Source organism: Leptidea sinapis, chromosome 1 (assembly GCF_905404315.1).
Source record: "Leptidea sinapis chromosome 1, ilLepSina1.1, whole genome shotgun sequence".
NCBI lineage: Eukaryota > Metazoa > Arthropoda > Insecta > Lepidoptera > Pieridae > Leptidea > Leptidea sinapis.
This window is the reverse complement of record NC_066265.1, coordinates 7806963-7826854: the sequence shown is the minus strand read 5'-3', so window position 1 is coordinate 7826854 and position 19892 is coordinate 7806963. Positions and strand designations below refer to the sequence as shown.

General features: G+C 34.5%; 1 protein-coding gene across 1 annotated transcript; it reads left to right on the top strand.

Annotated features, from left to right (window-relative positions):
- The first annotated feature begins 5557 nt into the window (after nucleotides 1–5557).
- LOC126971184 (uncharacterized) lies at nucleotides 5558–17453 on the top strand. Its single transcript, XM_050817387.1, has 4 exons — nucleotides 5558–5712; nucleotides 7090–7590; nucleotides 10012–10134; nucleotides 16344–17453. The coding sequence occupies exons 1-4, from the start codon at nucleotides 5698–5700 to the stop codon at nucleotides 16515–16517; spliced, it is 813 nt and encodes a 270-aa protein (XP_050673344.1). The 5' UTR covers nucleotides 5558–5697; the 3' UTR covers nucleotides 16518–17453.
- The last annotated feature ends 2439 nt before the right edge of the window (nucleotides 17454–19892 follow it).

Here is a 19892-nt window from a genome sequence, read left to right as displayed (position 1 = left end):
GTCGTTCATCAACCGGTGACCCTCTAGGTATACCAAGAGCTTCGAATGCAGCAGTATACGCTTTTTCTGTTTCTTACATCGATGCCTTATACCATGTCCTCGATTATCGTTAGTGTCTCACCAGTTATGCTGTATATAATAAAATAAACAGTTGTTGTGTAGCAACGGTGAACTCATTCATAAATCACCATCGGACGCTCAACAGATGACGTCATCGAAACACTATTCAAGTGAAAGCGTAGATCAACGATCACGTGGATATGACGTAGTATAAACAACGACACTCCAACTTCAATCTAGTATTCTACTTAGCCAATTTTAAGGTCAATATTATAATGATCAAGTACTAGCTGTTGCCTGAACTTCGCCAATTAGTTCGCCTATTAGCAACAATTATACTATCTTTGTCTGTAAATTGCCTCGACCTCTTTATTTATTTATTATTTATTGAAAGATTAGATAGACTAAGCATAAATTAATTAATCGTAAAGTAACATGAATGTTTGACTTAAGTAATTAGCATTTAATACGAAAGTAATTAAATTTTAACAAATTTTAAGGTCAATATAATTATTAAGTATATTAGCAACTCATTTTCTTGTTTGTATGACGTTTATTTTGTTGAAAATATAAATAAAATTATCGATCTTTGAAGGTAGATTTGCTCAAGAGGTTTGATGCCATTGTCTTAAGAGGATCTTGCTTAATAACTTGGCTAAGTGTCAGTAATACACCGTTGTAATTATGTTTACGAATTGTATGAATTAAGTATTAAATATCGGTGAAAACTGGTCTCCTATTTCCTCTCCCTCCTTTCCTTATCCGTGACCCAACACCCCTCTTATATTTATATATTATACATGTACTCGTATATACATATCTATCTATTTATTCTATAGTTTTAAGTTCTAGTCATTATTCTTAAGTTAGGTTAAGTGGTAGTAAATAGACAGGTTTTCCCAGTTTCCTGGATTCTCCCCCACAAACCAGATGTATACATTAGTATGTATGTATGTATTAACTTAGGATAAAACTTTTTATCCTTCAACACGTAGATAGGGTTATAGAAATAAGTTTCTGAGACCTACATATATAAGGCTTAATTGTAAATTGCTATAATAAGTAGATTATCAGTAATTTTGTACATATTTTAAAAATTTATACAGATTTTTGTTTTTTTTTGTAATTAACCAATAAATTCTACAGCACATTACATCTCTTATTAGCTAGGTAATAAAGTATAGATCATTAGCCAACAGTGATTGTATATTATGTAGGCAGAACACTAAAAAATAATCATAAATTCATAAATAATCTACTCGAGATAAAACAGATATAGCAAAGCGAGAAAATTAAATTGTACGCATAATATCATGTTTTCTGTGTATGTGTGTATGTTTGGGTGAGTGTGTTGTTATTATGAGTGTTTTTTTTTAATAATTTAGTTTGTATTTCTTGTATTCGTTCAACACTTTTTCTGGTGTACCACAAAATGCGGGTTCCAAATTGAACAACGGTACTCAAGGTGACTGCGAACATATGCGTTGTACAATAGTTTGATGCATGCAATATCTGAAAATGGCTGACTTGTACGGATGACAAAACCAAGACTTTTAACGCCTTGTTGACTGAAGCATTTATGTGTTGTATGTATGCCAGTTTAGTATCAAGGAGTATCCCTAGATCTTTAACAGTGTCTGTCCTGGGAATAACAGAGTTGTTAAGCTTTTAGTTATATTTGATTGTATTGTGTTTTCTCGAAAATGTGGTTTGGTTGCATTTTGTAATGTTAATAGTAATTCTATTGTCCCTGTAATAATTTGCAAGTCTATTCAGGTCATCCTGCAGCAATCTACAATCCTCAACAGTCTTTATTGTCATGTAGATTTTTGTATCGTCAGCATAAAGTAGCAGTATAATTTTTTCATTTTGAAAGCAGTCCGCTATGTCGTAGATATACGCAACATATAATAAAGGTGCAAGCAAGGAGCCTTGTGGTACCCCACAAGGTATCGCAACAAAATCTGATCTTAATCCATTCAGAACCACAGCTTGATTTCTATTGGATATATTTGAGCTGAACCATCAAAGAAGGTCACCGTGTATGCCTAAAGATTCTAACTTTATAAGTAAGATTTGGTGGTCAACACGATCGAAGGCCTTTTCAAAATCTGTGTATATGGTGTATATTTTTTTTCCTAAGTCTCTATTGTCCAATCGTTTGTGGAAGCCCCGGGGCTGTAGCCCCAGTTGCCCTCCCCTAAATGCCCTACAAATAAGCCTTCCTGGTAAATAATATATACCTGAATGTGGATATGTGAAAAGTTACGAGCCGGGATTGAATTCGTTCCAACTCTTAAATACCTAAACTGGTGTGGAAAATAATATGTTAATTAAACTATAATATAATTATCAGCATGGTCGTTTCGGAAGTTTCCATGTTGTGCAACATTATGAGAAGAATACCAATGTTGTTGGTTATATAACAACTTGATTTCTTGTATAATTTCTTTCATTTATAATTCAGATACGGTTTTATGTCAATCGTATATTTAGTTAATAGTTAATATTTATATCTATTATTGTGACTGAACGAGTGTCAAAGATCCAAAAACATTTAAAAACGCTATGTCACAGTAGACATAATATGTGTCTATTGTGGCTATGATGTGATTACAGAAAATGATATCTGATATAATATGATGTATGTAGGTTTTGGTATAAATTTTATCTTACACTTTAACAAATCATTAAAAATGCCTGATCTTCCACTTTTTCTATCTACAGATCAATTTATGAGTTCACAGCCTTCTCGATCGAATAATTTCAAATAAGAAATTTCTCTCTGTCAAACCTAAAAAATAGAAGATATGCATGCATATTTTTTTATATTTTTTATCACGTCTGAAATAATTATAATATAATATTTAAAAAAATTACTTGAAAATGATCCAAGTTAGTTTTTTTGCGAGATTGCGAAGACAGTACAAGAATCGCTTAGTTATTTTGTAACGCATGAACAATATTCCTGATAAAGGTATTTTTTAAAATTTTATTTGCAGCGTGTGATAAAAATACAAAATAATTTCATCTTCACACTACTTCACAATCAAAATATAGGTAACGATAAAAATGAATACTGCTTAGGAATAAACCACTAAATATGACATAATCTTATAGTCCATCTGTTGTGACTTGTGTATTGAGTAATAGACGATGAGACATACACACAGCATTAACATATTTCACGCATAATCACGCAATTTGTCGTGTTTTTCTCAATTTCACGATCATTAGATAACCTCGTTGCATATTAAGGCTTTTGGAACATTGTAGCATAGGAGCTGATGACATGTACCCGAGTGAAGAAATATTATTTCAAATTATAACTACATTATCATTATAATATGTAGAAGGGGTTACGTACGCACATAATAACTGTTATATTTGCATTTTAAAGTTTTAACTTAGAATTATAATTACCCCTTACAATTCACAATAAGTAATGAAAAAAAAATCATAAGATAGTAAAATATATATACAAAATTACTTATTATAGCAATTTACAATTCTACTGTGATGATGCTACCAACTGTTTGCCAAAACATCTGAATATTATATGCTATTATAGTTATTTTTTCATTATAGTGATAATTACCCACAATAACATTACTAAACCAGTAAATCTATACTTAATATTATAAAGCTGCAGTGTTTGTTTGAACGCGCTTATCTCTGGTACTACTGGTCCGATTTGAATGATTCTTTCAGTGTTGGGTAGTCCATTTATCGAGAAATATGCTATGTATTTAAGGAGGCTATAGGCTATGTTTTTTCTTTTCAAAATTAGGGATCCGTAATAAAATTGCTATTTTGTAACACAAGGTGTAAAATCGAAAAACTATTTTTGCATGCGCTGCAAAAACTATTGACAATAGAACAAAATGATGTACAGGCTATAATATAGGCAATATTTTATTACTTATAAAACTATCGCGTGAATTATACTTTATATGGCAAAACAACGTTTGCCGGGTCAGCTAGTAGTTAAATAAATGTGATTATTTATTGGGATATCTTATGGCAGTTCATGACATTGGTAGCGCTTGTTAACACTTTGCTATTAGCTGAAAACTTTGGACGAGACGGGCAGGACGTTCAGCTGATGCTAATTAATACGCCGTGTCCATTATAATGCAGTGCTGCTCAGGATTCCTGAACAACTCCAAATATTATGAGCGGCACTACAATTGCGCTCGTCACCTTGAGATACCACGGAAGTGTCTCTCGCGCAATTAAAAAAATTATATTAAAAACCTCATCACATTTATGAAGACCTATCCATATATACCCCACGTGCATGGGTTTGATAAAAAAAATTTTTTGAGTTTTACTTCTTAGTATGGTGAACCCCCAAAATTTATTGTTTTTTTTTTTCTATTTTAGTTCGAACTTCTTAATTCGGTTCACAGAATACTTCTACTTACCAAGTTTCAACAGTATAGTATAGTTTTTTGATAAAAGTGGCTGTGACATAGGGACGGACAGACAGACAGACAGACATGACGAATCTATAAGGGTTACGTTTTTTGCCATTTGGCTACGGAACCCTAAAAATGATAAAACTTTACGTGCGAGCGTAACGAACAAATCAGATCGGTCGTAAAAAACCACAAATTTGGGGTTAAGCTTCTATTGAACACATGTCCCAAAAATAAAAATGCGTCCTCTAAAAAATCTAATATTAGGTCCTAAAATTGTAACATTTCGATGGACTATTTCGTTTATTGCATTAACAAACATTGGTGGTTTCGTCTTTTTAATAAGTACCTACTGTTGTTTCCATAACGTACGTGTGTCTGTGTTTGTGGATTGATGTATGTGGTAGGGAAATTGGTTGAAAAAACCGACTTCAAAAAAGGAGGAGGTTCTCATTTCGTCGGTATGTGTTTTTTATGTTTGTTACCTCAGTTTTGATATTTTTTTTTTATTTGGTAGCTGGTGCTTCCCGTGTGGTCATATTGTAATTTAGTCCAGATCTGTCTGGTGTCAGCCAAGGTAGGTTTGTTACTACATACCTACATAGTTATGGGTGAGATGTGCTTTAGTTGGACGTGCGACGTGAGGAGGCGAGATGACACCGATTCCAAAAATAACAATAATCGTAACTAGAATTAGATTAATTATTCTATAAAAATACTCAATTATTTTTATACTTTTAGTTTTAGTTCTTATTATATCTATTGTTTTGGAATAGTGTTTTTGAAGTAGGTTGTTTATTTTTTCATTTTTTTTATTAACTAAAGAAACACACTGCGGACTTGCTCGTGTAATTTTGGATTTTCCAAACGTTTTTTATCTTTATTATTTTACATAATATTATGTAAAAATCCAGAGTAAATTAAGTAAATCATCACTATGTCATAAAAACGTTCTACAAAAGTAAAGATCAAAATATTATGTAATTGCTTGATTGATTAAAGGTGATTTAAAAGTTCCGCAGTACTAAAATTACAATTAAAACCCGTTGATCATTCGTGTGCTGTTTACTGATCTCGTGGGTACTGCTACCACCATATCGAGGACAGTGGTAAGTGGTAGGTGTTAGGTTGCCGGTGGTGTGACCGTAACATTAAGTCGTGAGACGCGGCGCTAGACACGCGCTTTCCTGTCTGTGATAACATTGTATTGATCATTATGATAAGATTCGCGGTAAGTGAATTTACAGCTTAAATAACTAAATGAAAAATTGATGCTTTTGGAGATTAAGAGACCATTAACTGTTTTGAAAATTATATTATTCCAGTTGCTATAATATTTTAGACATCATTGCTAATTGTTTACTTAAAAACTGTATACATAACAATACAAAAGAAATGAGCAACCTTAGAGTTTCTTGCTCATTTTTCTCTAATATAGCCTTCCGAATGAGCTCTTTGAAAAAATAACATATTTCAACTTTTCAATGTGTAATGCAATTTACAAATTACATTAAAAACATCATCAAACTTTAGTAAAGTCTTATACTTATTACGTAAGATTTTTTTAAGAATAAAATATTAATTTTTTAATTGATTTAAAATGCTTTGTATGATATTTCAAGAACTTTATTTAACTTTCTTATAAAATTAATAGTTATTTATCATTCGGGATATTTCTTCTGTTATGTGAAATACAATTAATTTGATTTTATTTTCTTTGTTATTTTACTTTGTATTTAAATTTAGGGTATATTAGTATTTTCTATTATATTTTTTCTTCTTTAAAAAATAAGAATGTTTGTTTCTTTTTAATAATTTAAAGAGAACACAGTGTAAATATAATGAATTATGTTCAAGAAAAGTATAAATTTACTGAGACAGAGACGCATTTAACTTCAAAAAAAACAGTATCCTACACTCAAGTTGTTTGTGTCTTTATTTTAGCATCACTTTTATGTTTGTATGTATTATTGCAACTAACTCCCTTAAACTCGATTTTGACCCACTTTAAACGGTCAAATTTCATTCAAACTTTGTAGATTTATCGAGGACCGATGACAATACACTAATTTGATAAGATTATTCCTTTATTCAATTTGCAAACTAAGATTTTAGCCAATTTATATAATTTTTATCTATAGTCAATAAGGCAGGAATTGATGTTAGGGTACTTAATAGTCTTAAAAACACGCTTTATATAAAATTCAACTAAAAAATAGAAAATAAATTTTAATAAATTTAAATAGAAAATAGTGTAAAAAAAATATATATTTTATTGTAAAAAAACGTGCGGTGCTTTTTAAGATATTATTAAAATAATAATTATTCTACACCCCACGCTTTTTTTAATAATGAAATATATATATATTTTTACACTATTTTCAATTAAAATTGATTAAAATTTATTTTCTATTTTTTTTTGTTGAATTTGTGTTTTTTAGTTTTTTTAAACTATTATTTTTACTAGTCGAGTTAACTAAACATTACTAACATACGAAAATCGTTTAACCATTTAACACCCAGACCATGAAATATTCCAATACTCTGTTTTAAAATCGAACCCACCACCCGTTGCTCTAAACGCAGATTCCTATCCTTTTAATTTCAGACTTTGTTAATCAGTTTAATATCGAGTGCAAGAACGATCGATGATCATCCATTTAAATATTCAGTAGCCTCGGACGCACAGATACGACAGGCGATAGAGAATAGATATGACGACACCGGCCCGGCAGCCAAGAGTCCAGAATATGCCTACAACACGTACAGCAGCCTACAGGAAGCCCTGGTGTCCTATGTGAATGATCCAGACACCAAACTGCCTCTGAGTGAAAAGATGAAATTCGAAAGGTTTGTTTCACAGGGAGGTCGCCAGCCGCCCATTAGGGAATTACCGAAAACTGTGGAGGAATACACAGGTTTTATGAAGCGGCCGATACAGCAAAAGCCGGATGACCAGCCTATAGTTCTCAATCGATACCAGTTGCCGGAAAGGCAGATTTTCTACCATGACCCGAAGACCCACGTGGGGATATTAGATCTACGTGGTGTTACTAATTTGAATTTACCAAGCTATCAGGAGAGGCCAGAGCCTTATTTACTACATACGGTAAGTTATTGAATGAATTATTATTTAAAGCATTCATTATCTTTTTTATGACAATGAGGAACGAGATGAGATGAGCAGGACGTTCAGCTGATGGTAATTGATACGCCCCACCACAATGCAATGCCGCTCACGATTATTGAAAAAACCAAAAATTCTGAACGGCACTACAATTTCGCTCGTCACCTTGAGACATAAGATGTTAAGTATGAGACTTAAGAGAGTGCTCAGCAATTTCACTAGCTACAACGCCTTCAGACTGAAGCACAATAATGCTTACTCATTACTGCTTCACGGCGGAAAAAGGCGCCCTTGTGTTACCGACAATCTAGCCTGCATTTAAAGAAGCCTCCCACTGGTAAAAGCCCTTAGTCACCTCTTACGGCACCCTTGAGCCTGGGACTTCCCTATTTTTTATGCCCCAGGAAAGCACAGGACACAAAAATATTGGAATTGATCACATGTACAAATTTTAAAATAATTATGTCTTTTATTTTATTAAGTATTTTACGTCGGTACGTGCAAATTGAATAAAATTATTTAATAAATAAGTTTTTCTCTCAGGGAAACTAGTTTATGCTGGCTTATTCGCATGGAAACATGTTTAGAAATCAATATTAACAACTTACTTTATTCATCGTAACTCTAAATGAAAATAAGTTTCTATCTGTCTATAATTTTTAAACTGACGACGATTGTAACTTTTTAACCTGGTAAAAACACTATGATTTCATAATAGTGACACGAGAGTGGGTCAGGGATTGGAAATAATACTCCGCTTATAGGAACGAGTCTTTATTTGAGTTCACTTATTCAGAATTGGACCTAACCCTAATGTGTATCTGTAGACGATGGTTCTTAAATATATCTAGTTCACAAAAGGGGTTCAACGAGCAAATCGCTAGACATATACTTACACAATTGTGTGTATGCATATCCTGATCCCGAAAAATGTACAAAAGAAATGTGCGACGGAATAGAAAAAAATAAAAAACTTAAACATAGATATTCAAATGATTTGAGTTTTCTTTAGTGTTAATTCCGCCAATTATATTTGTCTTTAAACAATTCGACATGAGTCGTGCCAGATTTTGGCGACTCAACATGTCCTGAGGATGCCTCGTGTAGAGGCGAAACACGTGTCGAATTTTATTTCAAAGACAAATATTGGCGGAATTAACACTGAAGAAAACTCAAATCATTTGAATAATTATGGATTTCCGCAAAGTGACGCCTGCTTCAATAAATTTTCTTAAACATAGATGACTTTCTTAACGATACTACTCCTTGGAAAGAGCGAACGCCCTCGGGCTATTTAATTAATATATTTGATTGTAACGTAATACAATTTTTAAAGTCCGCTGAGTTTTTTGCGCCTGTTCTTTTCAAGTCTGAGCCATAAATTTCCGAATGGTTGGTAGATTTAGACGTTCAATAAGTAATATAAAATCCTAAATAAATATTCGAATTTGAATTTGAATTAGACCTGCACTAATTAGTTCATCACTGGGTCTAACTGTTAGGCTTAGATCTTTAGCCGTACTTATACTTCCGTAAAACTTAGCTGAGTGTGATACAACGCGAAATTGACTTTTCCATTGGGCTGTCTTACGTTAAGCTCAAATCCCAAATACCACAGTATCTGAAGACGAAGGTTTTCAACCAGTGATAACTTACGGTACGCAGACGTGGTCGCTATCTATGGGCCTTTAGAGAAAGCTCAAGGTGGCTCAGAGGGCAATATAGTGGGCTATGGTCGGAGTTTCCCTGCGAGATTGAATGAGAAATGTGGACATCCGTAGAAGAACCAAAGTTACCGATATATTCCAAATGATAGCGAAACTGAAGTGGCAGTGGGCAGGGCACATAGTTCGACGGACAGTAGTGTTGCTAGGCCCTCCACAAGATGGACCGACGATCTTGTCAAAATCGCTGGAATACGTTGGATGAGGGCAGCGCAGGACCGATCGTCGTGGAAATCTTTGGGGGAGGCCTTTGTCCAGCAGTAGACGTCTTCCGGCTGATGATAATGATGAAGACGTTAAACTCATCATAATTTCATCTCATCAAATAGCCATAAAAACGGAATCAAAGATTATACTATGTTTATACTCAGCTAAGTTTTACGTAAGTAAAGTCTAAGCAAAGTCTGAGTAAACGCTCTTTACATCTCAGTCTTAGAGATGCAATTTGAGAGTTAATATTACCTTAGATAATTAATCCGTCTAGACAGAGTCTCTTGCTTTTAGACAACATATAAAACAGGACAGGAGTAATACTTTAGTGTGCGTGACAAGCTACGTTTTACACTCGCGATTTGTATGACACTTTGTGTTAGTGTGCGTGAATTGCTCAAAATAGAGGCTAGTTCTTCACAGCTGTAGACGTATAACTGATCCAAGGATATCATTTGAATGTCAACAGGAGCAACCTTTGAGAGTGGACCAGGTTATCGCAGCCACTCCTCGTCTCCCAGAGGTGAGGCCGGCAGCGGATCACGACCAGTTCAACCCTCACCCGCAGTACAGCTTCTCCTACGGAGTCCACGTGAGTTACTGTACTTATTAATAAAATCGAATTTTTTATGACAGTTATGGACGAGACGTGGCGGACGTTCAGCTGATGGTAATTGATACGACATGTCCATTTCAATGCAGTGCCTCAAAGCGGCACTACAATTGCGATCGTCACCTTAGTACATATGATATTATGTCTCATTTGTCCAGTAATTTCACTAGCTACGGCGCCCTTCAGACCGAAACACAGTAATGCTTACACATTACCTACTGCTTCACGACAGAAATAGGAGCCGTTGTGGTACCCATAATCTAGCCGGCATCTTGTGCGAAGGAGCCTCCCACTGGTAAATGTATGACATATTCGCCTCATATGACACCTAGGCTTGGGAATCCCTTATTATTTTTATGCCCTGGGGAAGCACAGAGCTATATACCTACAAGAGCTTTTCACTAAATTCATAATTATGATGGTCTGTTTGAATTTCTGATTTCGGCTAATCTCCGAAACAGCTAGACCGATTTGGATGCAATTTTCACCTGCAGATATCTCATATATAAGTTCTTATGGACTGTGACATTTGTTGTCGTCATAAATTTTAAACTCAAAATAAAAGTAAAAAATTATTAGTGCAATTGAAAGTTTTACACACATTAATATAAAATTTAAATGCTTTATTTAATTTAATTATATTATTGCATTTACATTTCAGCAGTTATAAGTATTTCGAAAGAGTTGAGATTTAATTAGAAGAAGCGGCAAGAAAACTATTATCGTGGCCATCTGGAGAACAAAGCCAAATTGGCTTCGAAGAAGCTGGGCGTCATGAATAGAGCACGGCAATACTTCAAGCCGGCACACATTCTAGCGCTATACAAAGCGCAGGTCCGGCCATATATGGAGTATTGCTGTCATCTCTGGTCTGGCGCACCCCAGTATCAGCTCGACTCATTTGACCGCGTGCAACGTAGAGAAGCTCGAATTGCCAGGGACCCAGTGCTCGGTGCATGGCGTGATCACTTGGCGTTGCGTAGAGATGTCGCTTCATTGTGTGTCTTCTACCGCATTTATCATGGGGAGTGTTCCGAAGAGCTGTTTAACCTGATTCCTGCCGCCGAATTCCACCTTCGCACAACACGCCACAAGTTAGGATAGCATCCCCACCATCTGGATGTGTGGCGGTCCTCCACAGTCCGGTTTTCAAGGAGCTTTCTTCCACGTATTACAAAGCTGTAGAATGAGCTTCCTTATGCGGTGTTTCCGCGACGATACGACATGGGTACCTTAAAAAAAAGCGCATACTCCTTCCTTAAAGGCCAGCAACGCTCCTGTGATTCCTCTGGTGTTGCAAGAGATTATGGGTGGCGGTGATCACTTAACACCAGGTGACCCGTACGCTCATTTGTCCTCCTATTCCATAAAAAAATAGGAATAATGGTAGGAATGGTAGGAAATTTTCTATATAATAAAACTCAAACCCTTTGAAACAAATCACATCCACGCTTTGTTATCATTTAAATAGTTTTCGAATGATATTAACTTAGAACTAATTCGGACGTTATCTTTTTTTTTAACTTTTTAGAATTTTTATCTGTTTGTGGCCTCTAATAACAAACAGCTAAGTAGTAAAAGTTAATATGCATACAAAGCGTGGAGCGATAAGACATAAACAATACAATACAGATAACATTAATTACTGCATCATTATATTATTAAATAACTTTCTTCACGGCTTTCACATTTGTTACGTAAATTGTGTAATACTTGTAATATAAATCAGCATTTTGTTATAACAATAATAATTGTAACGTTTATAATAAAAATAGTTTAAAAAAATCTAAAATACACGCTTTGGTTGAAAAGATAATGGTTGAACACCAATTCCTGCCTTATGGATGAAAAAATTCTATAAATTAACAAAAATTTTATTTTGCAAATTGAAAAATGGAATAATTTTATCAAATTAATTTATTGTCATCGATCCTCGACAAATCTACGAAGTTTGAAAGAAATCTGGCCGTTTAAAGAGGGTCGAAATCGCGCCCAAATGAGTCGGTTACAAACAAACGTACATACAGGTGAAGCTAATTAAAAGCGTGTCAAAATATATTTTTTGATGGAATAGATACTATTTAATTAAAACAAATAATGCTTATAACTATATTTACAGTACCATGAATACAATAATATATTAAAACTATCATTACGGGAAAATGTAAATACCCAATACAGGTTGGTTTTACAAGTGGGAGTGGATGGCCAAATCCGAAACTATGATAAATATGATTCAACGATAAGCTCAGTTGGTAGACCACTCGCAAGGAACACGAGAAGTCGTGGGTTCGAGTCCCGCATCGTTGATAAAATTTTGTTTTCAAATTTTATTGTGTATCAATATTCCTAGACAGGAATCGACCTCGTCAATTTAAAGAAAGTACAATTACACCATTTGATAGTGTCGCTAATAAGGATAAAATTCTGGGATGTAATGATATGCGACAAACTTAAGTAAAATCTTGGACTTTAGTAAACTGCATCTAAGTTAAAAGTATTCACACCTGTACCTTTTTCGATATGAAGGTCAATAGTTTAACTACCAGACACCTACAATCATATCATTGTAAATTATATTTTGGTTAACACAATAACATAAAGTTTTACCGAGTTGAAGGAACTATGCGCAAATATGGATAATTGAAGTTACCAAGAACAGCTTTCAACAAACCTCATAAGTTCCACGTTCAGAAAGGGACCTTGAAAGCTGCTCCTCTCATATTTAGACGAAGTTTAAGGGTTTTCCTTGGGAGTTTTCCTGCTTATAGTATTTAGGCACGATTGTATTTCCTTTTCCGAACTTAACAATGTAAATCCTTATAGATGAGCTCCCAACGCTATTGTTTGCAATTAACTACTGCATTAATTGTCGAATTGTGAACTGTTACTGATTCTTTGTTATACAGACCGGCTACTTAAATGATCATCGAACGGGAAACGAACCCTGTCCCAAGATTTGAATGCAAAAAAGGAACGCAATATATCCTGATAAAGGCTGCGACACAAACCACCATAATCCAATGTTCTCGTAACGCTGAAGACCGTGGCTAGTAGAGGCGCATTGCGAGGGCTGCATTATCCACCGTAGATAAGTCTTGTGTGTACCTACAGTCTCATCATGCAACCACGACCACTCTGTCAAGAGTGAACGACTAAGGAGGAAGCAAGTCGTACGAAACTTCTGGAAAATGCATTATGCAGTGCAGTGAAACGAAATAAGTAGGCGCAAAGGAATGCCTATAATAAATATTATAAATATGAATGAAGATCTTGCCAAACAGATAAAATTATCGCAATTCATCAGCAATCTCCTCTTTACTAGATTCTGATATATCATTAGGTGTAGGTTAGTAATGACCATCAACGAATACAGATTTAAAATCGCGGTGCCTGTCTGTGTAGAAAGTTGTTGTCATAACTGAGCACGATTTGTCACAGTTTATTGAACAAATAATAAAGGCAGCTTTAATAAAAACCAGTAGTGTAAGGAGGCCGACAATTATGTTATAAATCGTGAATGTGGCGACAAGGCCATTGCCGCTTGGTGGCCACTTAAATGGTGAAAGTACAGCGAAAGTCATGTATCTCTCATACTGCTCGTGCCACATAATACCCATCCATCCATTATATAGTACCACACAATGTGAATAAAAAATTGTCTGTTTATTGAGTTAGGCCTTATTTTGCGTGTTTCCTTGGGAGTGTTCCGAAGAGCTGTTTCATCTGATTCTTGCCGCTGAATTCCACATTCGCATGACATGCAAATTAGGATATCATCTTCCACAAAATATTGATGTGTGGCGTTATTCTATAGTCCAGTTTTCAAAGAACTTTCAAATTAAAATTAAAATATTTTAAATCAAAATAGGATATAAAATCACCTCTTAAAAGTCAAAAACTACCACCCATTCCTAAAGGTATGCCTTAGACCTGAGAAGAAGGTGCGCAACAAACTCAGCGGGCTGCTTTTTTTATATAAAAACATATACAGTATATTACGGACCTAGGGAGAAAATTAGGTTATTCTCACCCGCGGAATATTGACACCCGAGCCGAAGCCGACGTGAAAATCGCGGGTGGTAATGTTTACTTATCTCACGTGGTGCACATACGATTTTTTTTCCACCTGGAAAAAAAATAATTAGTTAATAGCCTGTGGGCGGTCGCTGAATTCCCAATCATTGGTATCATTAAGAGAGTAATTTATGTTATAGTAACCTTTACCACACAAACGTATTTTAACAATTCTTTTGAATTTCGTAATACATACATTCTTCCACGTTCAACAAAGTTTGGAATAAACGAAAATCAACCATTGTTGGATTTCAAATGGAATTTAATTTAATGACCATAAATATTGAGAAATAAAACTCCTTTGTCTTAAAATATATTCTAACCCATACTAAACAACATTAATTAAACTGAATTTTAAAATAAAAAAAAAACTTACTATAATTGTTAGTAGCCTTAACTAAACTTAAACCTTACATTATAGGAAATAGAAAAGACAAAAGGTTTCGTGTAAGTACGCTTTTGTCTATTTCTTAATAATTAATATTTTAGTCAATAGTATGAGCCCCTCTTTGGGCGAAGGCTCCATTTTCTTCCACACTATACGGTCTTTGCCCATTTTTAGCCAGTCTTTTCCAGCGTATTCTAATAAATCATCAGCCCACCTCTTGTACGGTCTTCCAACTTTTCTAATACCTGTGGGCCCTGTCCATTTCGTTATCTGTATCGTCTATCTCTTGTCTGTAATTCATGTGGTCTGAATACCAATAAATAAATCGATATTAATTTAGTGGTGATAGGAAGGTTAGAAGGCTGAGAGGTGGGAGAAAGGAGAAGCAGAGAGAACATAGATGTATAATTTTGAATACAATACAATTAATTAACTCTATTTATACCGTTGATCCTTTTTTATGGAAGAGGAGGACAAACGAGCGTACAATCTCTTGCAACAGCAGAGGAATCGCAGGAGCGTTGCCGACCATTAAGGAAGGTTTTTTTAAGGTACCCATGTCGTAACTTCTTGTAAACACCGCGCAAGGAAACTCATTCCATAGTTTCTACATCGAGACGATGGAGATTGATCCAAGTTTATGGAGTATACTTACCTGGGGCCTACGTGACCAAGTAAGTGCTTGGTTAAGCCTGGTTATGTAAGCTTATTGCTTATCTATGTAAATTTTATGTAAAATACACATAAAATATTGATAGGAAAAGGCATTTTAATTTGTTCTGGTTGCATAATATTGATATGTAACAGATGCGTGTATATTTTTAAAAACAGGTTTACTTCTGAGTTCATCTCTATAAGAATAATATGCCAAGTATCATCTGCATATGCAGTTAAATATGATCTCATGAATTAACAATTACATTTATTATTTATTATTATATTTTTTATTATATATTTACACCTAACATTAACATTTTAAAGTAAGCATCGTTAGCATGAACTTGACTATTCCGAAGATTATTTTCAAAGAACAGGACGATCATATGGGCTCCCAATGTTAGCGACCTCATTTGATTAAAATATCAACCAAAACCTTCAAACCGGAACCGGGAAAAAGTAGTAGGGCACCGCCTTTACTGGCAGAAATAAGTGTTTTGTATAAGTTCTGCCCTGTTGAAACGAATGTCTATACCAGGTGCTTCCAGAGGCATAAAAAGAATAAGGAAGTCCCAGGCTCAAGGGAAGGTAAGAGGCGAAAGGGTATTTACAAATGGGGGGCTTCTTTGCACAAGATGCCGGCTGGATTAAGGGTACCACAATGGCGCCATTTTTCTGCCGTGAAGCATTAATGTGTAAGCATTATTGTGTTATGGACTGAAGGGAGCCGTAGCTAGTGAAATTACTGGGTAAATTAGACTTCTTAGAAATTAGACATCTTATATCTCAAGGTGACGAGCGCAATTGTAGTGCCGCTCAGTATTATTGGGTTTTTCAAGATTTCTGAGCGGCACTACAGTAGATATAGCTTCATGACATTTACCAAGTGTTGTTGCAATATTTACCATAGGAAGTGACACTCACTATGGTAAAAAAATATATTTATATTTCTACTGCATTGTTACGGACAGGGTGTATCAATTACCATCAGCTGAAAGTCCTGCTCGTCCCTTAATGTCATAATAAAATTGGTAATATCTAAAATTATATTTAAATATCATTCCAGGACAAGAAAACAGGAGACTCGAAGTCAGCGCACGAGTCCAGAGACGGCGGGACTGTTCGCGGGTACTATACCTTCGTAGACGCGGACGGCAAGCAACGCACGGTGCTATACACGGCTGATGATGAACTGGGCTTCCGAGCCACCGTGCAGCGTACGCAGACCAACGCACAGTAGCATCACTGACAGCATCATGCAGAACCGCGCTATAGAACTTAAAACTAAAGTAGATAATATTCATGAGACATTATAAACATGAGACATAAACAAATAAAATTTTAAAAACTAAATTTTATGAACGATGCGGGACTCGAACCCACGAAGTCCGGCGTTCCGTGCCGGTGCTCTAACCAACTAAGCTAACCGTTCGAGTGACGTATCGTTATAAAATCTTGTATGCTTTGTTCAACTCTCAGGTTGTGGCTTCATCTACATGATCTACTTTATAATTGATAGCCTGCTCAACCCCAATATTTGCATATTAAGAAATACTGAATAAATAAATAGGATAAAGCCACAACCTGAGAGTTAGTATACATATCACGAGTGTAGAGACCTAGCTTGTCACGCACACCAAGCTAATAAACCTGGCCTATTTACGTCCGCGTCGGTTCTCTAGCTGCACGAGGCTCTATCTAGATACATAAATTATCTAGGCGTCCTGATATCTAGCTTTTCAAGCTCTAAACGGTGTCATTACCCTTAGATGTCCAAGTGTGAGACCAGCCAATTTCTACGTCAGACACAGGAGCTGAGAATAAATTATTTCGAACCCAAACGAACAGTTGGTTTTAATTAAACGAATTTATATTCAACGTTTTCTTGCTATGCAAATAAAAACAAAATGGTGGTACTCTTTTATGATAGATAAAATTTTATAGGGCTTATGTAACAATATTTATTCATTTCAATTAAAGTATGACCAGCTATGTAAATGGAATGATGTACAATGATACTGAACTCTTTTTGTTAAGAATTTTGTACAAAGATATTCTATACATTATTATATTTAAGTAAACCAGAAATGTGGTTGTTTACCTTTAGTTTGTGTAAGCATTATTACAATGGTAGTAAAAGTTTTGTAAATATTTTTGATAAATAATTAATATAAAATTTGTTTTTTTTTGACCCTATTACTGGAATGCTTGTTAAATGTTTGTGGATTTTTGTCTCAAAAACTTTGAAGGAAGATTTGTAAAAAACTTTTACTACAACATACTAAATTCAAGCATAATTTAAGAAACAAAACTTAATATTAACATGAGTATTGATTGGCATGAACAACATAAAAATTTTGACGTTACGTACTCAAATATTATCTATCTATATATATGAAAATGAATTGCTGTTCGTTAGTCTCGCTAAAACTCGAGAACGGCTGGACCGATTTGGCTAATTTTGGTCTTGAATTATTTGTGGAAGTCCAGGGAAGGTTTAAAAGGTGAATAAATATGAATGTGTTCGGAATTAAATAAAATCAACAATTTTGTTTTTCCTTTGATGTGTCCCCCGTCGTCCGATATTTGTTTTGTATGGACATCTTTTCTATGAGAGAATTTATTGACGCACGGTTTGACAGTTCTGCTGTGAAACAATTTCATTACGACAACAGGGTGTATATTTTAAAAATTAAAAATTACGAAATAATTCTATGAAATATTATTGACAAATTAAGAAAAATATTATTTTATTTATTATGTATATACAGAACAACGTCTGTCGGGTCAACTAGTGTGACATAATTATATGGCTCATTTTGTAATTACCACCAACTTTAAAATGTAGCGAATATTTATTGATTGGTATTTTTTACTTCTGTTATTTTAATAACCGATACAGTAAAATATTAACAGAGTCGCGCTAGTACTACGCATAAGCATGACAGTATATTTATTTTCAAATACATAGGTACTTCACCATACATTAAAATTATAACGCCTCAGAAATAACAGGCAGCAATAACGCAAAATATACTTCTAACTTTACGGAGGTACAACGTTCATAGTATGTGTTCGTTATAAAACAGCATAATATATATATTTTTAAATCTAAATTAAAAATGACATCATTTTCTTACATTAACACACTAAAATATTTTTTTATTAGAAAAAATTCAGTATAAATATTTTGTCTTAGATCTTACGTCTCAAAAGACTGTGACAGCTGTGAAAACGTCGAAAAACAATGAGATTCGCAGTTAAACTCTATTTTGAGCAATGCATACTAACACAAAGTGATATACAAATCACGAGTGTAAGACGTGAATTGTCACGTACACCAAAGTAATAAACCTAGCCTAATCTAGACGTATAAATTATCTTAAGTATTATTTAAAGTGCTATTTTTCTGACGAAGGGTTCTGCCTTTTGTTTGAACATCATAGAACGCAGCTTAAGGCTGAGGACCGAGCTAACGCCCTTGAGGAATCGACCGGAGCTAGTTTACGTCTCTCGTACAAGATCGCCATAGTTTTAATTCAGAATTAGAAGCATTTTTAATTTATAACAAACATAATACAATTTTCTTTATATAACTAGGTCATGTTACATATTGGTGTACAATTAATCAATTTTCATACAATTTTTATGTAGATTGAATGAATAACATGGCTCCAACTGTTACAGTAAGGGGTATTTTAGTGATTTCTTTCGCACTGTCTATAAAAAATAGAAATGTAAATAAAAAATGAAATATCTTCACATGTTCTGTAGTTTTACAATTTTTTTTTAAATAAAAGCTTCATATAATCCGTAAAGAAATGGTATTTTGGCGATTTCTTGGGCTTTAAAGTTAAAACCCCGGTCACATTTGACTACTTCGTGTGCGACCACTAGTCTCACTTGATTGAAAGGGTTCCACGTGTATCTTTTTTTAGGTACTGCTATAAATTAAAATTTTTGGATTTTGTATGTGAGCTATCTTGTTTTTTAAAATGTTTTTTTTTTAATGAAAATACGGGACGAGACGAGCAGGACATGCAGCTGAATGTAAATGATACGCCCTGCCAATTACAATGCATTGCCGCTCAGGATTCTTGAAAAGCCTAAAAATTCTGAGTGGCACTACAATTGCGCTCTTCACATTGAGACATAAGGTGTTAAGTCTCATTTGCCCAGTAATTTCACTAGCGATGATGGTATAGCGACAATAGTAATTCTTTCAAAATCTCAGCCGTCCATTATAGCGCTTTATCAGATGGCCGGATAGCGGCATTGATTTAGAATATACTAGAGCATAGATAAACTGACAGCCCGAAAATGTATGAACAATTTTGACTCTTCAATATGTGCGTTAGTTAGTGGTTTAATATACAAAATACAAAGGAACTAATCGCAAGCGTGGCAGACTGTTTACGAGTTGTCAATAAAAATCGGTTACGTTCACAATAGATTCGCTTACGTTTTCTATCTTGCTATCTCTGTTACAGATGTTCTTCTCTCTCGCACACTTTGCTTGTCTATAGATAGAATATGGTAAATCATTTATATATTATAGAAGAAACAGCAAGGGCCCTAGAATGCTGCCCTGTGGTACACCTGAATTTTAATAAGT

Excerpts from the sequence above, each read along its gene's own strand:
- LOC126971184 (XM_050817387.1), top strand. Across the intron at positions 7,591-10,011 it reads AGCCTTATTTACTACATACG|GAGCAACCTTTGAGAGTGGA; the intron begins GTAAGTTATTGA and ends GAATGTCAACAG. Across the intron at positions 10,135-16,343 it reads GCTTCTCCTACGGAGTCCAC|GACAAGAAAACAGGAGACTC; the intron begins GTGAGTTACTGT and ends ATATCATTCCAG.